Source organism: Ovis aries, chromosome 19 (genome assembly GCF_016772045.2).
Source record: "Ovis aries strain OAR_USU_Benz2616 breed Rambouillet chromosome 19, ARS-UI_Ramb_v3.0, whole genome shotgun sequence".
Lineage (NCBI taxonomy): Eukaryota > Metazoa > Chordata > Mammalia > Artiodactyla > Bovidae > Ovis > Ovis aries.
This window is the reverse complement of record NC_056072.1, coordinates 28754141-28780351: the sequence shown is the minus strand read 5'-3', so window position 1 is coordinate 28780351 and position 26211 is coordinate 28754141. Positions and strand designations below refer to the sequence as shown.

General features: G+C 36.0%; 1 protein-coding gene across 1 annotated transcript in view; it reads left to right on the top strand.

Annotated features, from left to right (window-relative positions):
• The window catches only part of PPP4R2 (protein phosphatase 4 regulatory subunit 2), a 54813-nt gene extending 33515 nt beyond the window's left edge, over nucleotides 1-21298 (top strand). Inside the window, exons 3-9 of the mRNA XM_015102332.4 lie at nucleotides 3924-4094; nucleotides 13316-13409; nucleotides 14870-14907; nucleotides 15768-15842; nucleotides 16082-16219; nucleotides 16889-17178; nucleotides 17434-21298. Coding sequence (XP_014957818.1) covers nucleotides 3924-4094; nucleotides 13316-13409; nucleotides 14870-14907; nucleotides 15768-15842; nucleotides 16082-16219; nucleotides 16889-17178; nucleotides 17434-17750 — 1123 coding nt within the window. The 3' untranslated portion in view covers nucleotides 17751-21298. The remainder of the gene's footprint in view (nucleotides 1-3923; nucleotides 4095-13315; nucleotides 13410-14869; nucleotides 14908-15767; nucleotides 15843-16081; nucleotides 16220-16888; nucleotides 17179-17433) is intronic.
• Nucleotides 21299-26211: the final 4913 nt, after the last annotated feature.

Sequence of the window (26211 nt, the reverse complement as noted above, 5' to 3'; positions counted from 1 at the left end):
AGTCACCATCTGCAATGATTTTGGAGCCCCCCCAAAATAAAGCCTACCACTGTTTCCACTGTTCCCCCATCTATTTGCCATGAAGTGATGGCACCTGATGCCATGATCTTAATTTTTTGTGTTGAATTTTAAGCCAACTTTTTCACTTTCCTCTTTCAATTTCATCAAGAGGCTCTTTAGTTCTTCTTCACTTTCTGCCATGAGGGTGGTGTCATTTGCATATCTGAGGTTATTGATGTTTCTCCCGGCAATCTTGATTCTAGCTTGTGCTTCCTCCAGCCCAGCATTTCTCATGATGTACTCTGCATATAAGTTAAATAAGCAGGGTGATGATATACAGCTTGACGTACTCCTTTTCCTATTTGGAACCAATCTGTTGTTCCATTTCCAGTTCTAACTGTTGCTTCTTGACCTGCATACACATTTCTCAAGAGGCAGGTCAGTTGGTCTGATATTCCCATCTCTTCCAGAATTTTCCAGTTTATTGTGATCCACACAGTCAAAGACCTTGGCATAGTCAGTAAAGCAGAAATAGATGTTTTTCTGGAACTCTCTTGCTTTTTCCATGATGCAGCAGATGTTGGCAGTTTGGTCTCTGGTTCCTCTCCCTTTTCTGAAACCAGCTTGAACATCTGGAATTTCACGGTTCACTTATTGCTGAAGCCTGGCTTGGAGAATTTTGAGCACTACTTTGCTAGCGTGTGAGATGAGTGCAGTTGTGCAGTGGTTTGAGCATTCTTTGGCGTTGCCTAGTAAAAACACTACTAGTGAATAAAATTTCCCTACCATATAATCCACCCATTTAACAGGAAGTTGTGAAGTCACACGTCAGCTCTTTTCTAACTTTTTGAGTAGCTGCTAAGCCAAGCTATTTTCCAAAATGGCTGTATACCATTTTACATTCCCATCAGCAGTGTGTAGGTTTCCACCTGTCCTGCATCCTCCCCAACACTTGTTACTGAATACATCTTTTTTAATATAACAATTTCAGTGGGTGTGGAATGGTATCTTGTGGTTTTGGTGTGCATTTCCTTAATGCACATCTTTTCATGCCCTTATTGGCAGTCTATCTCCTGAAACTACCCCTTAAACAATAACATCCCTTCTGCAAGGCCCTGGCATATGGCTTTCTGCAGTCTCTTTGATTATTCTAGATACCTCATAAAAGTGAAATTAGAATACTTCTTTTATGTCTGGCTTATTTTGCTTAGTGTGATGTGTTCAGGATTAATCACTGTTTTCGCATGTGAAAGTTCCTCTTCTTCTTTAAGGCTGTATCCCAGTGTATGTGTATGTGTGTGTGTACATTGTGTTTATCTCTTCATCTGTTGAGACACATTTGAGTAGTTTCCAACATTGTGTGTGAGTGAATTTCATCTGACTTTCTGTTTTCGGATCTTTTGCATCTCTTTATATCTTTTGAAAATGGATTTGCTGGGTCATATAGTAACTGTTTGGTTCTTTTGAAGCGTCTTTGGCACAGTGACTCCACTGTTCTGCATTCCCACAGGCAGTATCGCATAGTTTTCAGTTTCCCTACATACTGGCCAGGCAGCATTTATCTCTGCTGTGTGTGGGGGGGAGTGTTGGTTTGTTTTGTTTTGTTTTTTGTTGGATAGCCATATAATGGATGTGGAGTTCTGTTTTATTGTGATGTCCTGGATATTAACACCTTATCAGAGAGATGATTTGCATATAGTTTCTCCCATTCTGTGGGTTGACTTCACTCTTTGCCGATAGTGTCCTTTGATACACAAGTTTTTTTTTATTTTAATGCAGTTCAGTTTATTTCTTTCGTTGCCTGTACTTATGTGGGAGGGTGTTATAATATCTTTCACATCAACAGTGGTAAGTTTTGAAATGTCTTGGGAATGTATCAGGAACCTCTTAAGCCCACAGTGAAGCTCACATTTTCTAGACTTTAAATTTTTTATTTTGAAGTTGAAATTTTATCAATGGTCACGAATATTTCAGTTGATTTTCTTGATTTTTTTTGAGAACATGTCTACTGGTTTCTTTTGGTCTTGAATAAGCATTATTTGTTTGACATTCCTTTCAAGTAAAAAAGGCTTTCTATGTAAAATAATAAAATAGCTCACTTACCTGACACCAGTATTTAACTTTTTGCTACTTGAGATATCTACAGTATTTTGCTGCTGCTGCTGCTGCTGTTCAGTCACTTCAGTCGTGTCCGACTCTGTGCGACCCCATAGACGGCAGCCCACCAGGCTCCCCCGTCCCTGGGATTGTCCAGGCAAGAACACTGGAGTGGGTTGCCATTTCCTTCTCCAATGCATGAAAGTGAAACGTGAAAGTGAACTCGCTCAGTTGTGTGACCCCATGGACTGCAGCCTACCAGGCTCCTTTGTCCATGGGATTCTTTGGGCAAGAATACAGCAGTGGGTTGCCATGCCCTCCAGGGAAACTTGGCGACCGAGGGATCAAACCTGCATCTCTGTGTCTCTTGCACTGTCAGGCGGGTTCTAGTGCCACTGGAATGTTAAAAAGACGTATGTGTGCTCAAAGATTGAGATTGAGATTTAAATAAGTTAGTAAATTTGCTTTGTTGAACTTTGCAGTAAAATAGTTTACTATTTTTCTTAACTGTGATTCTGTGTTGATAAAGAAGGTAGCAGCTACTACCAGTAGAGCTTGGTGCTGCTGCTCTCGTTTGTGCTGAGGTGTCAGCCGTTTACCCCTGCTGCTTTTGCGCCTGCTGTCAGTGCAAATGTCAGCTCAGTGAGAAAGTCAACTCCACTCTTACGAGAATAGCTTTGACCTCTTGGGGCCAGACTTGGAGAGCTGCTGGCTTAGTGTGTAGGGTTGCTGAGCCGGGTGGAAGAGTGATTGCAAACTAGCAGTCTTAGCTTGCTTAAGTAGTCTCCTGTGTATGAGATCTATCTGCTGCCATTAATGGTTACAGTGTTTAGAGGAATGGTTGGCATTCTTGACCCTTGTAATTTAGGTTATTCAGACAGATTTCGTCACTAAATTTCCTTACATTAGTGGTAAAATGTGAGGGGACAGGAATAAAAGGATGTTGATATTTGCATGAACAGATGTGAAAGTTATATACAGATACTAATGAACTTTTTACTTTGCAAGATATGTCTTGTATAGAATGTGCGGTATATGCCTTTTAAATGATAAAATACTAAAAATTTTAGTTGAAACCAAAAGAACTAGGAGAAATTGAAGTTTATTTTACTATTTAACAGATAACAAGATAAGAAAATTTACTAGTCTATATAAGCATTATAGGGGGCTTTCCAGGTAACTCAGTGAAATGTGGGTTCAATCCCTGAGTCGGAAAGATCCCTGGGAGGAAGAACTGGCAACCCACACCAGTATTCTTGTCTGGATAATCCTATGGATGGAAGATCCTGACAGGCTGCAGTCCATGGGGTCACAGAGCTGGACACAACTGAGCAACAAGCACACACACAAAAGCATTATTTATACCTTGGATGTTAAGAGCTTAGGGTATGGGAGTCATTCTGATTTGTCCACTTAAAATTGTAAATGTTGGGCCAGTTTCTAATAATTTATTTCAAGTGGGGACAGTAACACCTCCCTGGTTTGTTGTAAGAGATGGAGGCAGAGTAATGTTTTTAAAATGTGTAAAGTGGGACTTAGACAATAAGCTTTCAACTAGAAATACCAGTAGTTAATTTTCAAGATTTTAATCTGGTTTACGTTTTGTTTGGATCAGGAGTTTGGGAGAATTGGATGGAAGCATGTAGGAGCTTGTGAGTTAGATTGGTCAGGTGTGGTGCAGGCTGCTGAACAAAGTCATTCTCACAACTACTTTTCCTGATCTTAGTTTTGTTAGTGTTGTGATGTATTCTGTATTTGTACTTTTGTTCAAGAATTGTGACTCTACATGGTGTTATATATATATTTTTTTAATTTTTTACTTATAGGATACAGTGGTCCCAATTTAAAGGCTATTTTATTTTTAAACTGGAGAAAGTGATGGATGATTTCAGAACTTCAGCTCCTGAACCAAGAGGTCCTCCCAACCCTAATGTTGAATATATTCCCTTTGATGAAATGAAGGAAAGAATACTGAAAATTGTCACTGGATTTAATGGGTATGCATTTAATTCTACTTTAAAGGTTTAATTTTTAGCAGATCATTAAAGCTTTTTCCTCAAAGTTTTGAAGTGTCTAGTTGTTTGATAACTGATATTCATTTGAATAAGCTCTATGTCTCATGATATATATAGGTAGGTAGATGTTATTCAGTTCCATTTTACAAGTATTTGAAATTTTGACTGCCCCCCCCCCTTTTTTTTTTTCAACTTGAATCACCTTTATATGGTTCACTGGCATTTAGACTTGAAAGTGTAATAGTGGAAACATCAAATATTTAAAATTTTTTCTATTCATTTTATATTTGATATTATAAATCTTTATACTTTGGAACCTGTCTGTTATTGAGGTAAGTAACATTTCTTTTAAAATGAAAAACAATTTATGAAAGGATTCTACTTAGATTCTACTTTTTACTTAGAAATATTTTTGTAAGAGTCCCTGTTTTCCCTCCAGGAAGGAACCGTTTTAGCCTCTTACAAAACATTGCACTGAAAAGTTACTTTCCACTAAAAATGAAGCTGACTTTTAAATTGTGTGTCATATTCTGTTATTTTAAATACTTTCTTTTCAGGACTTTGTATTTTTAGGGCTCCCTTTATTGAAGGCAAGAAGTATTTTTGAAGTTGAATTGTTCAGTGTTTAAATTGGCATAATTTGGAGTGTGGAATGACAGTACCCAGTTTAGTGAATTGTGGATATGTTAACCATGAATTTATATTTAGGGACAGTTTTTGATGAGATTTCATTTGTATTTTTAGGTAGCATGAATGGTCTCAATTTTTTCTTCAGATATTTAATCACATGGGATTTGCAACAAGATAGTGTAATTCACTTAACCCTTTATTTTATGTCATATTTCCCTGCTTAGCAGTTTGACTTAAGGTATCAAATTCTTAAACTTTGGTTTTGGGTTTGTTGCTGAAATATTGTGGGAGAAATTAAAGCTGCTCTTAGGGGTTTGGGATTGGAGGGAGACTTGTTTTCCCTGTGTACCCTGTTGTATTAGTGAAAATTATTTAACTGTATGCATATATTTACTTACTAATTTTTTTAAAGCATATACAAAGATGAAGCCACATGCAGTGTATTGGAAGTATGTTACATAACGCTTACTATTGAATATGGTTAAGAATACTTCTTGGGGATGTTTATAAATAGTGCAGAGGTTGATAGTACTTAGACATGGTAACTTATCTTTTATTTCAGTAAGTTACGGCTCATTTAAAATTAAGAGTTATGGTCAAACAGGTCAGATTATACCACTGCTTTGTGAATTTGAAGCTACTTGTGATTCTAAACTAGTAATACCATTTTCAATTCTTACACATTAAATTGGATGAAACACAGCTGTGTAGGTATTAAATATTTCTCATTTCTTTATTTGGAGAAGGAAGGTGCCTTTCTTTCTCCAAGATATTTTACACACACACACACACACACACACACACACACAATTTGTTACATAGGTAATTGACCTACCTCTGAAAATGACTTGAACAATCCTTAAATGCCTAAGCATACGTAAATATTATTTCTTTAAAAATACTTTTTATCTTGAACTATAATTTATATTTTTACTTTGATATTTCAAAATGGCAGTTTACAAATTATTTTTCTTAATCAGAACCTGTCTTAATTTTCATTTTTAATTTACCCATTTTTATCTATATCATAATATATTGATATGTGGTACATTGAAACATCTTTGTAATATTTTTCAGTTTTTATCTGTGTTTGAATATACATCGATTAGTTGTTGCTCTAAAAGTTTTTTTCCTCAAAGTGGTGAGTGAAAGTAGCATCTTTCTCACCTCAGAGAAAGGAGGGTTTGTCTTTGCCAGTATACCTCTTCTGCTCTTTGTAATAGATCATCTTTTAAATTAAAACAGTTACAATAGTGTGTTCATAATTTTTAAAATATCCTCAGTTGTCCTAGGAGTATATGAAGAAAAGAAAGGAGGATCATGTTGCATGCTAGTTGTATTTTACTTTTAGAAGAGCGTTGAAATCTTTATATCAGTACAGTTAAGTCTGTGTGTTCTGTTTGTCCTTATTTGAAATGGCTGCATTATTAACAGATTGTGCAGTTCATTTTTTCTGCTCCCGCGGTGGGCATTTTTTTAGCCATTACAAGTGCTTGTAGTGCGCCTCCTTGAACATACATTTTTGTGTATGATGAATGGCATATGTTGAATTTATATATAGATTTATTGTTCCTTTTTTAATTTTGTAGAAACAGTTACTAGGTTATCATGTATGCACACTTAAAATTTTTATTATTCTTGCCAGATTGACCTCACAAAGTATTTTCATTTATGCTTCTGTGTTATATGTAAATGCCGTTTATTTTTTCAGTATTTTTGTGGGTCTGTCCGTGGATTTGTGCCTCTTTGATTGCAAGTGAAATGGAGCGTGCATGTCCTTAATGACTCTTTAATGAATTGTTTTCTTTCATATCTTTTTTGACTTTTCTTGTCTTTCAGTGATTTTCTTATTGGTAAGTTCATTTTGCTGTTTTTGTTTTTAATTAGTGAAAGCTCTATAATAAATGCTTCAAATTATTTTGGCATGAAAAGATTATTTTCTAAAACGAGTATTGTCAGTATATAAATTTTTCCTCTTTTAAGTGGAAATTATCCATTTACTTGTTGGCCAGATTTTCTGAACTGTAAGATTCTGGACACCAAGGGTGGCTATCTTTTCCATACAAGGCCTAGAAGAGTGAGTACCTGAATATAGTAGGTTATCAGACAGACAGATAATGAATGAATGAAAGGAATAAAAGCATGTTTCTGTATTTATACTTTGTTTAATGGGGCATGGTAGAATTACATGGTTGAATGCTCAAGGTTACTTTTTAAAAATTTTTAGTCATATTTTCTTGTCCTTTTAAAATTACTTTTGAACTTTAACATTTTATAGAAGATGGACTATAGCTACTCTACAGAACTGAAGTTAAAGTTTCTTAGGTGAGAAACACCAAAAATTAAAAATTAATGGAATTAGAAACTTTAGTGGATGGTCAATTAAAAGACATATGTTACCATTTTATGCCCTAAGTGTGGGATTATAATGAACAAGAGTATCTGGGATTACTCAAAGCAGGCCATTTATGAATATCTGCTTCCTACCATAGATAACTGTGAATATAATTTAGAAACTGATTGTAGCCAATAGTTCTTTGCTATAATGAATGGTACACAAGAGAGATTTTGAGAGGGCAAGAGAATATAACTTACATTTCTTGTAGCTTTTAAAAGATCATTTTATATCCTTCTAACTACTAAAGTGGAAGAATAATTAATGTAAATTAATTACTTAAGTCTTCCTCTGCTTTTGACAATCCATTAGACCTAAGACCTCTCGAAAATTAGCAGTAAGCTTCCCTTGCTGTGAGTAGTTGACTAAAAGGGCATGGCTGTGTATTTGTGAGGGCATCTGGCAATGGCACCCCACTCCAGTGTTCTTGCCTGGAGAATCCCAGGGACAGGAGAGCCTGGTGGGCTGCCGTCTCTGGGGTCGCACAGAGTCGGACATGACTGAAGCAACTTAGCAGCAGCAGCAGCAGGCAAAGTGCACAACCATTTGATGCCTAAAAATCTTTGTTATATCACTGCTAAGGTGTCAGTTGTAACTGAGGAGTGCTTATCTTTTGGCATGATGGCCTGACTATAAAATTTCTTCTCTGGAGTTATTTTTTTTAAGTTATTTTAATGTACATAATCAGAGTTCGCTTAGTCCTGAAAACTTTCAAATGATTGTTTTCTTTTTTGAAATTTATTTTTTAAATTGGAGGATGGTTACTTTACCACGATCTGTTGGTTTCTGCTGTACATCAGCGTGAATCAGCCACAGGCATACGTGTCTCCCCTCCCTCTGCACCTAGATGACTTGTTTGTATGCTTACGTGTACCAGTGCAGAGACCTTGTAAGTTTCTGCACGCAGGGTTTTTGCCTCTTCATATTTTTTTAAAGGTTTATATATAAGACTTTCAATACTTTAAAATCTGGATTGTAGATATAAAGCATTTACTCCTTTGATTTTATATTGTTTGCTTTATAGTTAGCTTAAGATTATTCAAGGAGAGAATGGGTTCTAGCCTTTTGTTGCTTGGTTCTTTTACTCCTTTTACCTATTATTGTCTGCTGGTGCACCTATTCCTCTTGGGAAAAATATAGTTACTGCATTTTATGTTCATTATTTGTGTCAGTATTTGTTGAGCATGTTGAAGCTATTAGAAGAAATTTATTTATTTTTTCTTTATTACCTTTTTTAGCATAACTTGTTGAGACTCAGGGTTGCTTAGTAGCCTTCCCTCCTTATTCCCCTTAACCGCCTTGCCTTGTGTGGTGGTAACAGAGTTTGATGTGATGCTGTCTTTAATAAAATTTTATAATTGAAAGAGAGGAAATAACAGAAACCTAATTAATTTTTCTTAACATTTTTATTTGAAGCAAGAAATGTAATTCAGGCACTGTAGAAGGTGATAACTGGTTAAAAGTGTTGTCAGTTGCTGCAGATTTCTTTCAGGGTGGGGAATGACGTAGATACTAGTTTACGGCTGTGTACCATTATTGAAAGGGCCAAATTCTTATTTTTCTTAACTTACAATGCTGTTTTCAATAAATCCCAATTTCTAACATTTGTTTTGAGGTATAAAATATATGCATATGAATATTTATGACATGTATATATTTATACAGATGTTAAAGCCTGATCCAGAAAGAACATATTGATTTAAGTAAGATTGTATCATGAGATTCCACTGGTGATTTCTGACTTATGTAGGACCTTAGAGTAAACAAAACTCAGTACATTTAATCTTTGATATCTAAGAGATACTTAATTTCCACTTAAGTAGTAATTCTGTTAACTAAGACAGTATAAATATGGACATTAATAGAAAATAAAGATGTAGTAAAAATCATACCTTTATGCATAAAAGTTATTGGCTGTTTTAGCATTTTAAAATCAGGTATCTGATTTTATGGTTAGCTCTTCAGCCTTTTACTTTAATGGTCTCTGTTTTAATTTCCTTTATCTTTTTTTATGAGGAACATTGCTTATATAACAATGTGAAAGTTGCTCAGTTGTGTCTGACTCTTTGTGAGCCCACAGACCATACAGCCCATGAAATTCTCTAGGCCAGAATACTGGAGTGGGTAGCCTTTCCCTTTTCTAGAGGATCTTCCCAATCCAGGGATCGAACCCAGGTCTCCCACATTGCAGGCAGATTCTTGACCAGCTAAGCCACCAGGGAAATCTCAATTTATAACTATGTAAGTGAAAGTGAAGTCGCTCAGTCGTGCCCGACTCTTTGCGACCCCATGGACAGTAGCCTGCACCAAGGTCCTCTGTCCATGGGATTTTCCAGGCAAGAGTACTGGAGTGGGTTGTCATTGCCTTCTCCAGGGAATCTTCCTGATGCATATAATTAATTATATAATGTAGAAGTAAGATAAAGAATTTTTTTTTTTGATGGATGCTTTCTTTCCAGCTGAATATCTTGGTATATATCCAGAATATTGGCGCATCTTGATGATCAAACATTTAAACAGATAAATTAAAAAATATTAATTTTAGTCACTTAGAATCTCTCTCAGGTTAAAATACAAGATAGGAAATTCTAACTTTAGAGCCTGGTGTTTCCAGTTTCTAATTTATGCTTCAATGTCTTTCTCTGTTCAGCATCATTCTTGATTTTGAATTCCCATAGTTTTTAGGTACGTAAGATGTGAATTTTTTTTTTTTAAGTCAATAGATGGGGACAGATTGCCAGTAAATTAAGGTATATACGTAATGTAAAATGTGTGATCCTGTTTCATCAGATTTAGTTACTTTTTGGAATTAAAAGGAATATTTTTAAAAACATTTTTTGTTTGGTTTCACCATAGTTGGTCCCTGGAGGGTTTGTGCCTTCTTAAAATCTACAGTAAATAGCAGATGAAATTGGGATAATGATAGGAACTAAGATTTATTCATAAAGTATTTCAGGCCCCGAGTGATTTATGGGCTTCCCTGGTAGCTCAGCTGGTAGACTGCCTGCAATGCAGGATACCCCAGTTTGATTCCTGGGTCAGAAAGATCTGCTGGAGAAGGGATAGGCTACCGACTCCACTATTCTTGGGCTTCCCTGATGGCTCAGCTGGTAAAGAATCGTCTTGCAATGTGGGAGACCTGGGTTAGACCCCTGGGTTGGGGAGGTCCCCTGGAGACGGGACTGGCTGCCCACTCCAGTATTCTGGCCTGGAGAATTCCATGGACTGTATGTATAGTCCATTGGATCGCAAGGAGTTGGACACAACTGAGCGACTGTCACGTTCAGGTGGTTTATATGCATTATGTATCAGCGCTCACGGTAATTACTTAAGAAATGTGTTTTCAGAATCCCTGTTCGCCAGAAGAGGCGGTGAAGATTTTAAAGAGGTAAATTCAACCTGGGCACAGTGTCCCAGAGGGTTAGCCAGTGTGTATGTATATATATATATATATATATATATATATATATGTATGTATATATATATATTTTAAAGCCATACTACCTTATATGTAACTAGTGTTTTATTAGATGTTGTAGACATACTTTTTTGGGATTTGCTTAACAAAATGCATGTTAATCATATCCTTATTAAGTTTTTTTCTTCCAGTTCCTTATGTAATTTTAATTTTCATCTTTTGATGTAGACAAGTAATATATAGGTAATGCAGAGTAAACTGAATGCATTTTAAATAACTCAAAATATTTTCCTACTTAATTGTTTTGCAGTGCACCTTTACGAATAAACATCTTTCCCTGTTCTCCCAATTTCAGGATTCTGGTTCATATTTTTCATTGAGAGTTAGTCGCGTTCACTTTTGCTCTTTTTTTCTTCTTAGCACATGTCTTAATTTAGCTAGTGATAATTTTTTATTAGAAAAATTGTTAATGTTTTCAGTAAACTGTCTTGTGTGCTTCTCTGTAGTGGAAGAGAAACAGAACGCAGACCTTTCATAGAGTTGTACCGATACCGAGCATTCATTTTGGATTTACCTGGTTTATTTTTATACCTTCTTTTAAAGACCCACCTCAAATTAAGCGTTCCCATGTTTCTGCTCGATTCCCTGGCATACAACTTATTCTTTCTCCGTAGCACCATGTACACAATTTTATTAGCATTTGTCATCATAATTGTTTACCTTAAGTGTCTTTCAAGTATGCCATTGAGTAAACTATCTTTATAGTCTGCTCTCTTGTTTACATAAAAGATTAAAAGTACTTTATGAAGAGATCTTCAATGCAGTTGTCAAAATTATAATAATTATTTCCCGTGGGTACTTTGATTTACAGGAAGTGTTTGTATTTTAAAACTGTTCACTTGAGTGAGAGTTGTATAACATCTTAGTGCCATCTATTGGACACTTGGTAAAATGACTTAAAAAGCTTGAAAATGTCTTAATTGTAAACTTACTTTGTCCTAGGCTGGCGTGTTATGCAAACATAATACATTTTTCTTTCTAAAGCAATATTGACATTTACCCACAAATACAGTGTTAATAATTGACTACCATTTTACCTACTTTTCTAGAGAAAATTAGCCAAAACATTTTAGTCTAAAACCATGATTAAGCAAGAAGTTGGAAGATTCTCATCTTTTATGGTTAATTTTAATTTAAGAGAAAACACTGCTGTCAGTGTGTAAAGGAAATTCATTTGAAGGAATAGATATAAATAGACAGTATCTGTTTAAATATTTGGTAAATAGTATTTGAGTGTCCTTAATACTGGATCCTACTTTGCTTATTTTATAAAATGTATAAAAACTTTTGATTACAGTATCACTCTGAGATCTTCAGTGAGGGAATAGGGTTGGGGGGGAAGTATGTGGGTGTTTAGGATTTGGAAAGCAATGAGCTCAATGAGGGGCAACGTACTGGTATGCCACTAACATTCTGAAGTCCATGATGGTTATATATATATATAATATATTGAATGTCATGTATATGAAGAGATCCTGCCCTTAAGAAGCTTTCAGTCAAATATGAAAAAAAGACACACTTTGGAAAAACAAGATACTTTATTTTGACAGTGTATTTTACTCTGATTTTGAAATATAAAAAAAAATATGACTCAGAAACTCATAGAACTTTGCTAAAAGAATAGTATTGATGCTAAGAATACAAGAACTAAATATTGTTGGTCCAGCTAGAAAATGTACATTTATAATTTTATGTGTGTGTGATATATAGTGGAAGAGAGAACATGGAATTTGAGGTTTGAGAACTGGAGTTTGAGTTCTGCCCTATTAATCACTAAATTGCCTTCCATTGTGGGAGAGAAAGAATTTTGAGTTGAACTGCCTGTAAACAGTAAACGACTTTGTAAATAACTATTAATTTGAGGCTTTGTAATTTTCTTTATAAGGAGAATAAGTAGATTTCATGTGACAAATACTGAAGTCTGAAGTTTACATACACGTTTTAGCTGCGTTTATCATTATCTCGTGAGATTTTGCTATTCATATTGTAATTCTAAGGAATGCTAATAGTGTGTGAGATAAAATCTCACTGATTTATAAAATCAGTTTAGGTCCAGTTTATGTCTCAGATTTGTATTTTCTATGATCAAGTGAAAATTTGATTGTGGTTGTAAGTATTTGGTAAAGTTGTCAGTAAAGGTACTTATCAAATATATATATAGTGTGTGTGCTTGTATGTATTTTAAGTTTGATGAAACATGTCGATTGTATATAAAATGTTGTTATGGAGCAGAACTGTATAATACTTTTTCATTGGAATCACTTTTCATATTCTGATAACAAAACATTTGTAGTTTATTTGAACACTGTAAAAAAAAAAACTTGGTGTGCAAAAGAATGCTTGAGAAAGTTTATGTATTAAATAGACTCACTTGTTTGTGTTGCCTCTCTTATAAACTTAGAATTGAATCATCAGAAATAAGAATGTTAAAATTTTTTCTCAGTTTTGAAGCTTTCTGTTCATTTTGAATGTTCTTTTTTATTGCTTTTTAAGGGACGGGAGGGGGAAATTGTTTTTTGTTTTTTTTTAAAGAGAACAGGTGTGCTTATTGTTTTGCCTAATTTTAGGTGATTCATCCATTCATTTGTAGCATTTTCTTTTGTAGCTTAACATGGGTGACTAGATAAAGCTTGAAATGGCGAGAGTAATGTTTCTAATTTTCTTGAAAATTAATAACTATAAAATTATATTCTTTTGTAGTATACCTTTTACTATTCAGCGACTATGTGAATTACTAACAGATCCAAGGAGAAACTATACGGGAACAGACAAATTTCTCAGAGGAGTAGAAAAGGTATGTATTGTATTGTGGAATTATATTAAACTGTAGCATAATAGATTTTCTTTGAATACACTCTATTTCAGGCATCTTGTCTTGAAACAGGTTTTTCAGCCTACCTGAAGTTTTTCCCAAATTGTGTTCTAAGTTTCAGAGAAAGATTTAATAAGAGGGAGGCAGAAGAATGGGAAAAGCAGTTTATTATTGTCTCTTGGAAATTCTTAATATATCTTAACATATTAACAGCTCTGAGAAGTTCTGTAATTGATATCTTAAAAATAGTGGGTTTTTCAAACTTATCTATAGACTTCTTTAGTTCTAGAATTCGGAGGTACACAACTTGGAAAATCACTAATACAAAGCATTTAAGTTAGGTATTGAGAAGGATTATGTCACATTTAAGAATATGAGAAGAATTAGGTTTTTTGTGGGTGAGGAGATGTTACAGAGCGGAGCATTCTGAACAAAGGAAATAATCTGAGAGAGAACTACATTCACAGTGAGGGAATGAAGAGCCTGCCACTGGCTTGTGTGGAGCGAAGACTGAATGGCGGAGCTGCATGTGAACTGCGATTGTGGACCGTTGCTCTGCTAATCCCCATAGCGATTGACCCTGAAATATAGTCTAGGATACATTTTAAGGTTCTTTTCAAATCCGTTTATTTTACCCTTGGAGCAGGAATCCAAAATCATTACCTAGTGATTTAAAATAGATCTTAGGGTCTAACTGGATTAATGTGTTTGTTGAACTCTGAGGGCAGGGAACCGAGATGGTTCTTCAGTACTTAGCAGTTGAAAGAGTTCAGTACTTAAATTTTGGCTCTCTTTGGATGCAGAGGCGGTGTCACAGTAGTCATCGTTGTGTGACTGCGGGCCAGTTACACATCCAAGTCTCGGTTTCCTCACCTGTAAAACGTGGGCCATAATAGGTCTGTGAGGAGGATTAAATATAAAGGATGTACTTTGGCTCAGCAGGCTTTCAATGAATATTAAACTATTGATAAAGTTATGATTATCAGGAAGGTTATAAAGAGGTTTGCGTCTCTTTCCCTGAAGTGTATCATGGTACACATCAAGCTTTTGAGTGGGTACTGCTTTACAGGGAAATTTATTATTATAAGGCGTAAATACTTCAACCTCTAAATATCTCGGTGTGATTCTATCTAAAATAGGAGATCATGGTTCTGTTCTGTTACATATAGTGCATAAAATACATAATGTCAGGGCTCCAAAGCAACTAAGGAAAAAGTGAGACTGACAAAACAAATCCCTTAGTAAGTTATTAGATTTTCACCTGTTGGCTACTGTTTTAGTTTTTTTTTTTTTGTTGAAGGTTTTTGTTTTTAGCGATTGCTTTTATTAGTAAAAATGTAATACATGGAAACTTGATACCAGGGTGATTTTGGGAAATTAAAAACAGGTAAACTTTATGTTGTACATTTCCTCATATTAATCAGTAAATTTTGTTATTGCAGAATGTGATGGTTGTTAGCTGTGTTTATCCTTCCTCAGAGTAAGTATAGCTACTTTGCTTTTTCCCTAGTATATTATATTTTTTCATTTTTAATATATGTCTTAAAAGTCCATTGCAATTATTTTATATATAATTAAGCATGGTAACATTTGTAAATACTTAGGAAACTACCAACCAGTTCCCAGAGTAGAATATTACCAGTAAACATTACCTGTGGGGTCGCACAGAGTGGGACACGACTGAAGCGACTTAGCAGCAGCAGCAGCAGCATATATTTTTCCAGTGAAAAGATTTGTATTAGAGTCATGACTTACTGCAGTCTTAACATTGTTGGATTTATGTACCATCCTGATGACATTGCTCTTCATGATGGACTGTTAATTCCGATTGGAATTAACAAGTTATATAGTAAATTATATAGTAAATTTAGGTAGCCATGTAGGGCACATTCCTTGGTACCACTGGTATTTTACTAGGAGTGGATGTCCTGGGATTACAAAAGGTTTAGCTCAGTGTCCATGGCTTCCACTGAATGTCAGTAATGTCCCCCCTACTTCCACCAAAAAATGTATGTATTCATTGCTGAATGTGTTCTCTAGGATATGGAGTGAAGGAAGAGGGATTGTAGGAAAATATTGCCCCCTCTTGAGAAGCATTGGATTAATGATTAAGATACCTGATTTCATAGAACGATTATGGTGAATTTGTTTCAGAACTCTTGAAGAATATATTTGTATATTGTTAAATGAGATAGATACTAGGATAATTTCATGGTTATTTCTCTGAGAAGTCTTTTGTTTGATTTTGTGACATTGAAGTCTTACAAAAGATCTTTTAGACTCTTGACTCTTATCAAAGTTAACTGAACTATCCATAAAAAAATTTTTTCCCTCTCATAGGAAGAACAATTCCAATAGTTTAAATCGAATGAATGGTGTTATGTTTCCTGGAAATTCACCAAGTTACACTGAGAGGTGAGATTATTAATTTTTTATTATTCAGAGAGCTGCAGTTTCTAAATTTTGAATAGGAAACTCAATGTACTTTTTAAAAATTGGGAATTTTATGGCAAGTATAGGATGATATACCAAAAAGAATTAATTTGATGACTCTTGGTTCTGAAAGTATTTTTGTGATGTGTGCATATAAACCTTGAGAGGGATGACTTTTTTTGCAAAAAATGGGAAAATGATGTTCGTTTCTCTTACCATAGGTCTAATATAAATGGGCCTGGGACACCCAGGCCGCTTAATCGACCAAAAGTTCCTTTGTCAGTTCCCATGACAACAAATGGCTTGCCTGAGAGCACAGACAGCAAAGAGTCAAAGCAGAATGAGGACAAAAATCACAGGTGTGTATGTGATTTATTTTTGAAAACAAATGTTTTCCCGAAAAAGTTGCATTTATGGATGGTTTTTCAGCACTCCTTATTTATTATTTACAGTTTACTGTTGTTTTAAGGAGGAGAAAATATTTTAATGCACTTAAAAAGGGCATTAGCATTTGCTGACAATGGGCAGAGAAAAGACTTACTTGCTTGTTTGGGAAGATTCTGTAATAGGGTGTTAAGAAAATGATCATGATACATTTTTTTCTTTTAGAAAATTACTTGGAGAAGATACTTGTAAATGAGTTCAAATTCTGTGGATCATTTCTCTTCGTAGATCATAAAAGGAAATCTTTTATTGATATCCCATCTCAGAATTTCTTACCACATTAAGGGAAAGAAGTGAGTTGAGAGGAATTAAGAGTATGTCTCAGTGGGGAATTTGTAGTTTTATTGTAAGAGGACATTTAACTCACTGAAGAATTGAACACAAAGGTCATGTAATTTATTGAGTAGTCCTAGTGGGAAATGTTTAACAGTTGAGGTGTCCTTGGAATTATTCTCTTATTTTCGTTTGCCGAGATGTTACAATTTAACTTGCACAGTGAAAGTTACATATTATTAGATCTCAAAAATAGAATGTAAAGGATGAAGAAACAGTTTTATTAATGACACTTTTAAAAATATTTACAGTGACTCTTCAACATCTGAATCAGAAGGTTCCTCGGTGAGCCCTATAAAAAATAAACATCCAGATGAAGATACTGTGGAGGCAGAAGGGCATGAGGTAAAAAGACTCAGGTTCGACAAAGAAAGTGAAGTCAGAGAGATGGCCAGTCAAACCTCTTCCAGTGAAATTTCTTCAGTTATGGTAGAAGAAACAGAATCTCCATCTTCATCTCAGAATAAAGACAAAGAAAGTAGTTGTACCAGGCAGCACTGTACAGAAGAGGATGAGGAAGAGGATGAAGAGGAAGAAGAAGGTATTTAGAGACCATCTGTAAAAGGGTGGAGTAAGGAGATCCTCAAATTCTTGTACTTCATTTTTGCGTGAAAGAATTTAACATAATGGAGCTCCTTATAATGCTGATGTTGGGTTTTTTCTCCCACCTGTATGTAGTTGCTGCTGAGTTTCAGGGGATATGATTTGAACTATAGAATATCAGAATTCATGAAACTTAACTGTGGAGGTATTTTGAAAATCAAATTTAACTACAACAACATTTGCTTATTTTTAGAGTCTTTTATGACATCAAGAGAAATGATCGCAGAAAGAAAAAATCAAGAGAAAGAATCTGATGATGCCTTAACTGTGAATGAAGAGACTTCTGAGGAAAATAATCAAATGGAAGAATCTGATCTGACTCAAGTTGAGAGAGGTTTACATTCTGAAGGTAGTGAAAATACAGGCCCTGTAAGTAGTGGTTCTGATTGCCATGAAACAGAAGAATTAGTAGGATCCAATTCCAGTAAAACTGGAGAGATTCTTTCAGAATCATCCATGGAAAATGACGAAGCCACGGAAGTCACAGATGAACCAATGGAACAAGACTAACTATTTAGAGATACTTAGATGCAGTATTTTACATACAGTTCTGGTTTTACACTGTATAAAACGTTTATGTAATAAAGTGGACCTTTAGTTTTACAAGAGAAGCAGGTTGTAAAATAAAATACTTTATGGGATAAATCCTGAAAGAGAGATTCATGTGAGAACTGTGAATATCAGCTCCTCTGGGTCCTGCTTACCGCTGACTTTTTTTTGGTCTGGTCAAATCAGTGGTTTGTGTATAGATTTTTTTTTTTTTTTAGGGTTAAAAATTTTAAACTGGAAAATAATTATAATTTTGAAAACTTTTTTGGAGATGATCACATTTAGTTTATTACATATGCAAGGAAGCTTTTGTCTTGTCTCTTTCTGACAGCTCTAGTGGTTTTCATATTTTGGTCATAGTTTCAGCATTTTAACATGTGAACTATAGGGTTTCATGCTGGTTTCCAGATTTTATTGTTTGACTATGTACAATGGAACTTTAAGTCATATATACATATATATATTATTCTAAGGGGGAAATGTTATATTTTTCTGTTTCTATAAGAGATGAATACAGTGGATACTTTTTCTATTGGTAATGATTGAGTTCACCTCTTTCAGAAGACAGTTTCTTTCTCTTCTGAGTAATTCAGATAAAATCTGGCCCCTGTGAAACCCTGGAAATCTTAAGTCTGTTGAAATACCAGGTTAAACACATTCCAAGAGATCTGTTCAAACTAAATTCTTTTGTATACTTCTGTGGTACCTGAGAAAAAGACTTCATTATTTATGAGCAAATGTGCTTTATCTTGGAAATTGTGTTCGAACATTAGCTTACTATTTTGTAGAATGAATGCTTATAAAGCTGACATGAGACCATCTCAGAAGAACCAGGCTGGTTCCTTTACTTTTTACTTGCTTTTCTGAACATTGTGAATATTACACATTTCTTTCTAAATTATTCTAGAGTATACAGATGTCAATGGTATGAAACACCACTGTACTGGAAAAATTAATATATTACTTTAGTAATGTACCGGAGCTAAATGACTGAAGCTTTAGGGGTGCATAGAAGCCACCATAATTTGTATGACCTTTTGAAGTGAATTAAATATTTTTGAACATGCTTCTTCGACAGCCAGTGTTATATTTTTCAGATCAACACAAAGCACAATGGTTACTCTTAAACTCAATATTTTCAAATTCACATATTTAAAAGTCATGTGCAAGCTGCAACTTACCCTGTCTAAATTACTGGCTGCCAAATTTATACCTGTTTCTTCAGCTGTACCTTTTGATATTTAGAATTTTTAAATTTCTGTAAAGTAGATTTTGTAGAATGTAATGTGTTCACTGCCTTTGTGAAGCGGTATATAATTGTATAATTTCTGTGTGTAAACTGAATGCTTGGGCTTTCAATACAGTATTCATATAAAGCAATAAATATTAATGTTATGAAATACTCGAGTACATTTTTATCAAAATATACAAGAATCCCTTTTTTAATTTCAGATACCTGAAGTACACAGATGAACTTAAAAACCGATGCAAACATTTTCTCACACTGTATCATATGCTCTGGGGTGACTTGGGCAGCCACCACAAGTTTTGCATTTTGACTACTTCAATTGCTATGACTAAAAATACCAAAATGAGTTGGCTCCGTTTATGTCTGTCGGGTATTATACTACTGACTGACTTGATTGTCAGGTTCACAGCAGCTAGATGATCTATTTGTGAAATATGTCTCATAGTTGAAATAAAAACTGAGTATTGATTTATTTACTGTATCCAAGAGAAGAAAAATCACACATTGTAAATTTTTTTAAGAACTTTGCAAAAATGTTAAAGCAAATTTTAAATGTGACATTCATTTGTAGCGACCTATTCTTTATTTTGTTAAGGGATATTTTGCCAATGAAAATAGATTTTAAACATTTTAAGTTTAGAAATTTTGAAATTTTCTTTAGAATATTTATGAAATCATTGTCAATAAACCTATTCTTTAAGATCCTGTGACCTTTTGATATTTTTTATTTTAATTGTGCCATGGACCACTTGTAAACTGAATTACTTTTGTTGGATATAAGTTGAAGACTTAGCATCATGACTTTGAGGTCTGTGGTTTTATTTGTATACTTGCAGTTGCTATTTTTGCAAGGGCAAATGTATTTCTTTATTAAATAAAGTACAATAATGGTGAATGTACCAAAATGCCATCACTCAACTCTATGAGAGATCTGCATTTTAATCTATAGTGTAATAGTTTTAATATTTATTAGATATTCTTATGTTGATCATAGATCAAACTTGTTGCTGTTTATACAGATAATTGTAGAATGCTCATGGAATATTTTCTTTAGGTTAGATGGGATACTTCTGTAGTTAAACTGGGAAACATTGTTCAGCTGGTTACTGATGTCTGGTGGGAAGTAAACTTCCTCATGTTTGCATAGATGCACTTACATAGACTTTGCTTCATGAAAGTGTCAGTTCTGATAGTAACTGATTCAGATGTGTACTTTTAAAAGGCTAATTTTAGGAACATTTTCTTAACACATCAGCAAAGTCAAAAGATCTAAATGAAGAAATAAGACCTCTGATTAAAAACATTATTTTTTGTTTGTCTTGAGCAGATTGTTTACCTGTTAGACTCTAGACTCTGAACCCAGCAGGTAAAAGAATTTGAAATGCTGATGAGAGTGAGAATATATATGTAATATGTTTTTAGCACTTTTCCTTTTAAAAACATAAAAGCATCCTAGAACATTTTTTAAAATAAATCTTTGGTTCTGAAAATATTGGCGAACAGAAATGAGCAGTGGGAGGTGTCCTGTTTTAAGTGTTGATTATTAGATAAATTTAATCCACTTAGGGTTTATTGTAACTAGGCCTTTGAAAAGTGTGGATGGAGGATTAGAATTGCCTATCGGAGCTATAGAAACCCTCTGGCTTGGAAAGGCATCCCAGAAATTCTGGGTAAGAAGGTGTGGCCTATGAAAACATGGAGGTTCAGAGTATTTTTGTTTTGCTGGTGTAGATAGGCATGTACTTATGCATTTTTGCATTTGTAAAATCAGCAATTTTTCAGATAATGTAATATACTAGTTTACTTATAAAGGTACTTGGGGCAGAATCTAAAGCTATGATGTTTGATTTTGAGAAATGTAATCTGTGGTAAGGACAAAAATGCAACTTGTAGAACCAAAGGAAATAAAAAATTCTGGATAGTGTTTCAGAATGTCTTCTGAACAGGAGTTTCGTAAATACATTGGTTTTGATCAAATGAAGCTCAGTTCTCTCTTGAGATTTGTGCTAATCGTAAAATGGTTGAATGCAAAAACACCTTGTAATTTCATATGGACTTATTATAATTAGGTTTATTGGATTATTGGCCTAATAAGAATGCTAGTATGTATTGGTTAGAATATATCTAATATTTCACATTTTAAAAATAATTAGTACACTTTCTTCAGAATTTTCTTTTATTTCAACTTGGAGCCTAGATTACTTTGCCAAATAAATGTATTATTTTCATAATGCAATAAAATATAAATTAGAAGAATTAATCTATGTGTGGAGTTACTTTATTTGCCATAATTGTGTGACATTAATAAAAATACATTTTCAGTTCTGAAAATACTGATGAACAGAAATGAGCAGTGGGAAATGGCCTGTTTTGAATGTTGATTATTAGATTTAATCTATGGTTTATTAAATGCCTTTGACAAGTGTGAGTGGAGCATTAGAATTGCCTATCGGAGCTATAAAACCCTCTGGCGGCTTGGAAAGGCATCCCAGAAGTTCTGGGTAAGGAGTGGCCTGTTGGAGCATGGAGGTTCAGAGTATTTCGTTCTGCTGGTGTAGGTTTGCTTTGCTTCTCCTCTCAGCCCCCTGTCTTCTCTTAGGTGGTTTTGAAGTTCCACAAGCATTTCTTAAACCATAGGGAGAAGAGCTTAATGCATTACTTCGTTCTAGCTCTTGTTGCTTAAGTGATAACGGTATTTCTGCAGAGATGGTTCATCTGAGCAACTCAAACCTGATATCTAAAAAAAACCCAGATTCAACATGCAGAAATTTATCTCAGTGTAATTTGGTGCTAGGTGGCATGTGCAGTATGTTTTTGTTAGAATAATTTTAGAAGTGTCAGTTTTAGACATCTACTTAGGAGTGTAGAGTCACCCTAAGGGGAAAAGACAGATTCCATTTTCAGTTCTGAGTTCTCATTTCTTCATACTTGGTACTGCACAGTAGGTGATAGGAAATAATGACATATGTGGCTCTGAATTCAGAACAGTACAAATCTGCATGTTTCTGAGTTTAGATATTGAATTGTAGTTTATCCATATTTAACCTCTCACTTCTGCCAACATTATTATTTGGGCTTCCCTGGTAGCTCAGCTGGTAAAGAGACCCCCTACAATGCCGGACACCACGGTTCAATTCCTGGGTCGAGAAGATCTGCTGGAGAAGGAATAGGCTACTCACTCCAGTATTAAACATAGGTAGTACAGAGTTTTGGGGTTACTGATAGGAAAACGTTACTATTCTGACTGGGAATAAGGTGCATGGTCTCTGGCCCACCTGCCCATTTAGAACGAGTAGTGCACTACTGTCATATTTTGACAGAGCCCCAGACCTATAGAAAGTCACCACACCACACCTCGCCTGGTAGGGGGCAGGTGCTTATTCAAGTGGCAAGTTGGGTCATTAGCGAAGTCCTGCTTTCATATATGATGGGGCTTGATATTTGGTCACAGATGCATTGCTTCAAGAAGTCTTTACTGTTGAGTAGTTTTGCAAGTCTTCACAGTGCCTGTGTTTGCTGAGACTTTGAGGGATAAATACATGGTCATTATTTGGCTGTCTTCATTTTGAGTCATTGTTTTCTTTCCTTTGCTTGTGATGCTATAGAATGGGAAGGCAAGCTTAATTGATGGTGACTAAGAGAATTCCCATATGCGTTCAAGGATGTATACAATCTCCCACTTTGAATCTAGGCACCTAAAATTTTTAGGTGACAACTTGTATGAATTGCTGTGTATTGGGAGAGCTAAAAGAATAGACTGAGTCCAGTTGTGTTTGGAGAACAATAACTGCCAGTTTTTAGCAAAGGGCAGCTTGTGACCTGAGATGCACAGGACAGACGTACGTGAGTGCAGTTGTGGTGGTCTGGGAAGTCCTCTCAGTTTAGGTGGGGTTTGGTTTGGCCTTGAGGGGTGAGCAGGACAACCAAGGAGGCAGCATGGTATAAATGGTCAGAGTACAGAGGTGTGGATTAAGTCACAGCTTTGTGTCCCTTCCTGAGGTTCCTTGGGTAAATTACAACTTTATAAAGTGGGGAAAATAACTCTCTCCCTGGTAGGGTTATTGGGAGCATTCAAGGTAATTATGGTTTTAAAGCTAGACCTAGTTCAGGACCTGAAGTTTCTTTTAAAGAGAATCATGTATGGGGAGACAGGTATTGTCCCTGGGGAATACAACTTTGCTGGAATCGAAGTTTCAATTCTGTTCAATACCTGGTAGTAATAGTAAGCTCCAACTGAGCACTGACTTTATGGTCTGTGTGTCCTTAGCTGTGTCATGCATTGCCTCATTTAACCTTCCCAACAACCCTAGGAGATGCTTAGTATCCCCATTTTACAGATGAGATATTTGAGTTAAAGGCAACTGGCCCTGGAGCCCTTTGAAGATGGATGGTAAGTCCAAAGCCCAATGATTGTTATCAATTACGCTTAGGCGATGCCTAGTCTTGGGAGACCTGTAGACTTAGGGTGAGGGGAACAGAGGATGCCATTCCAGATATCTGAAGATTGGCAGAGACACCCAGATTTGCCCACGTACCTGAACAGACCCAAGGCTTCATCAGTCACAAACCCAAGCTCTTGGTTTCACACTGCATGAACTTCACCATCTAACTTCATGTGTGTGTGTGTTGTTTTTTTTTTTTTTTCTATTGTCACCCATGTTTTTTCAGCTAGACATTCTGAGTACATGATCGGTGGTTGTTTTTTAATGCATTTTAAAAGTTAGCGCACACACACCTGGCAAAAATTCAAATGAACAGTATATACCAGACAGTTACTGTCCTACTTCCGTTGCTTCCAGATCCCTCCGTTTTGTTCACCTGAACCGGAAGGGAGATGCCCAGTACCGTGCAGTTTAGGACTGGAGAGCAAAGATCTGGGGTCACTTCCCTGGATTCCAGTCCCAGCTCTGCTTCTGCTGGCTGTGTGACTGGAAGATGAGGTCCCAGCCTCACAAGGCTGTGATGAGGATTAACCATTAGAAAAGAGCTTGACATGGAGCAATAAGCACTGCATGTATATTCCCTGGTGCCTATGAGTTCAAAAACAGCATTGGAAAGACATTATCTTTCCAAAGGTAACCTGATTCCACTGCAAGCACAGCGTTGGTCCCTTCCTATTCCCCGGCTTCCTTTTCCATAGTGGCTCTACGTTACACACAGTGGGATATTCTTGGCCTTTTTTTTTCTCTTCCCTGTTTAATACGTTTGTGTGATATGTTAATACATTGTGTGATCAGTGCCTGGAAAGCCACCCCAGTCGTTTTAACAGAGACATAGTATTTCAGTGGTAGATGAACCACCGTTTATTTAACCAGATGACCTCATATGACCTTTGTCTTGTGGCCAGTTTGCTCAGTGTGAGCAGTTTGGGCTATTAAAATCAGTCCCTCCAACCCCCTTCTCTGGAAAACAACAAAAAGTAACCAAGCTATTTGGGTCTCATTAATCCTTACAGAATTATTACGTGTAAAACAGACATCCTTGCCCCTGGTGATGTGGTGGAAGGAAGAATGGGGAATTATCTGTCAGGTAAACCATGTTTCAAGCCATCTAAATTGTGTTGAAAGAAAATAAGCCACCCGTGGAAGCATGGGACAAGCTTAGTGATATTCTTGCACAGAGCTTGCATCAGTCACAACAGCCTCCTGGCGAATTTTGCTGGTGGTTTGTCCTGCGGGGGCTTGTGATAGTTCTGCGATGAAACAAAACACGGCTTCACTTCTTTGTGACTATATAATATTTTCTTAGACTCTGCAAAGTCTTGGTTGTTTGGCAAGAAAATACAGAATTTTATTTTTTCAGTTGGGGGACATGAAAACTTTTGATCTGATGGAGGACCACAGCAAAAGCCTGTTAAAGACATTTTCAGTAGCGATTAATTTCCACACACATTGCACACAAGCGATGCACATTGCTCGATTGGAGTATGAAGAGGGACAGCCGCTTTGCACATGCTCTCACTGTGGCCGCTGCTATAGCGTTCCTCATTGGCCCACAGCATTTGAGATGCATCCAGACTTGGGAGAATTTAAAAGCAGCATGCTGGAATCCAGTATCTCTAAAAGGGCCAGCAGTCAATCCAGGCACTGACTTGCTCCTTTGTTCATCCAAACGTATTTATTAAAAGGGTACTTATGCACCTGCAGTTCAGGAGACCCCAGTTCAATTCCTGAGTTGGGAAGATCCACTGGAGAAGGGATACCCACTCCAGTATTCCTGGCCTTCCCTTGTGGCTCAGCTGGTAAAGAATCCACCTGCAATGCAGGAAACCTGGGTTCTATCCCTGAGTTGGGAAGATTCCCTGGAGAAGGAAAAGGCTACCCACTCCAGTGTTCTGGCCTGGAGAATTTCATGGATTGTATAGTCCATGGGGTCGGAAAGAGTTGGACACAGCTAAGCGATTTTCACTTTATGAATGGAGGCCTGGGGAACAGCAATTAATGAAGATAAGCAAGATAAGTAGAAATACATGTAAGACAGTGATCAGCGCTAAGGACTTAGGTAAAGCAGGGGAGGAGTATGGGGTGATGGGGGTGGGCGACAGTAATTCTATCTTATGTTGAGGTGTCTCTGAAATGACATTTTGTGTTGAGTGTGGCGGTCATGCCACACAGAGGGGCACTGCTCACTAAAGGGCAGCCACTGTCCATCTCTGAGAATTCAGTGAGATCTCTTGGATTCTTTGTTCTTTCTCGTACTCTTGCCCTTACAATTAATAACCAGGTTTGTCTTCTCAATACTGGGACTTAATTGTTTTCCATTTGCATCAAAGAAGCTATTCAGAGATTCCTTTTTGAATCTGTGAAAATAGATGAAATATGACCATGCATCACATTCTTCACTTACCTCCCCACCCCTCACCCTCACTCACATATTAATATGGGCCTGGGGCATTGTCCAACGTTTTTAAAAATTAGCAAGTGTGGAGTACCCTGGTGGTCCAGTAGTTAGCACTTGGTGCTTTCACAGCTTTGGCCTGGATTCAATCCCTGGTTGGTGAACTAGATCCTGCAAGTTGCAAAGCATTGCCAAAATAAAAAAAATAATAAGTGGAAATGTTTTTTAAATTAAATTTTTTAAATAGTTGAAATGTCAAGATGACATAAAACTCCCTTCCACCCTTGTCTCCCTCTCTCTTTCCCCTAACTCTCTGTAAGTAACCATTCTTTATCC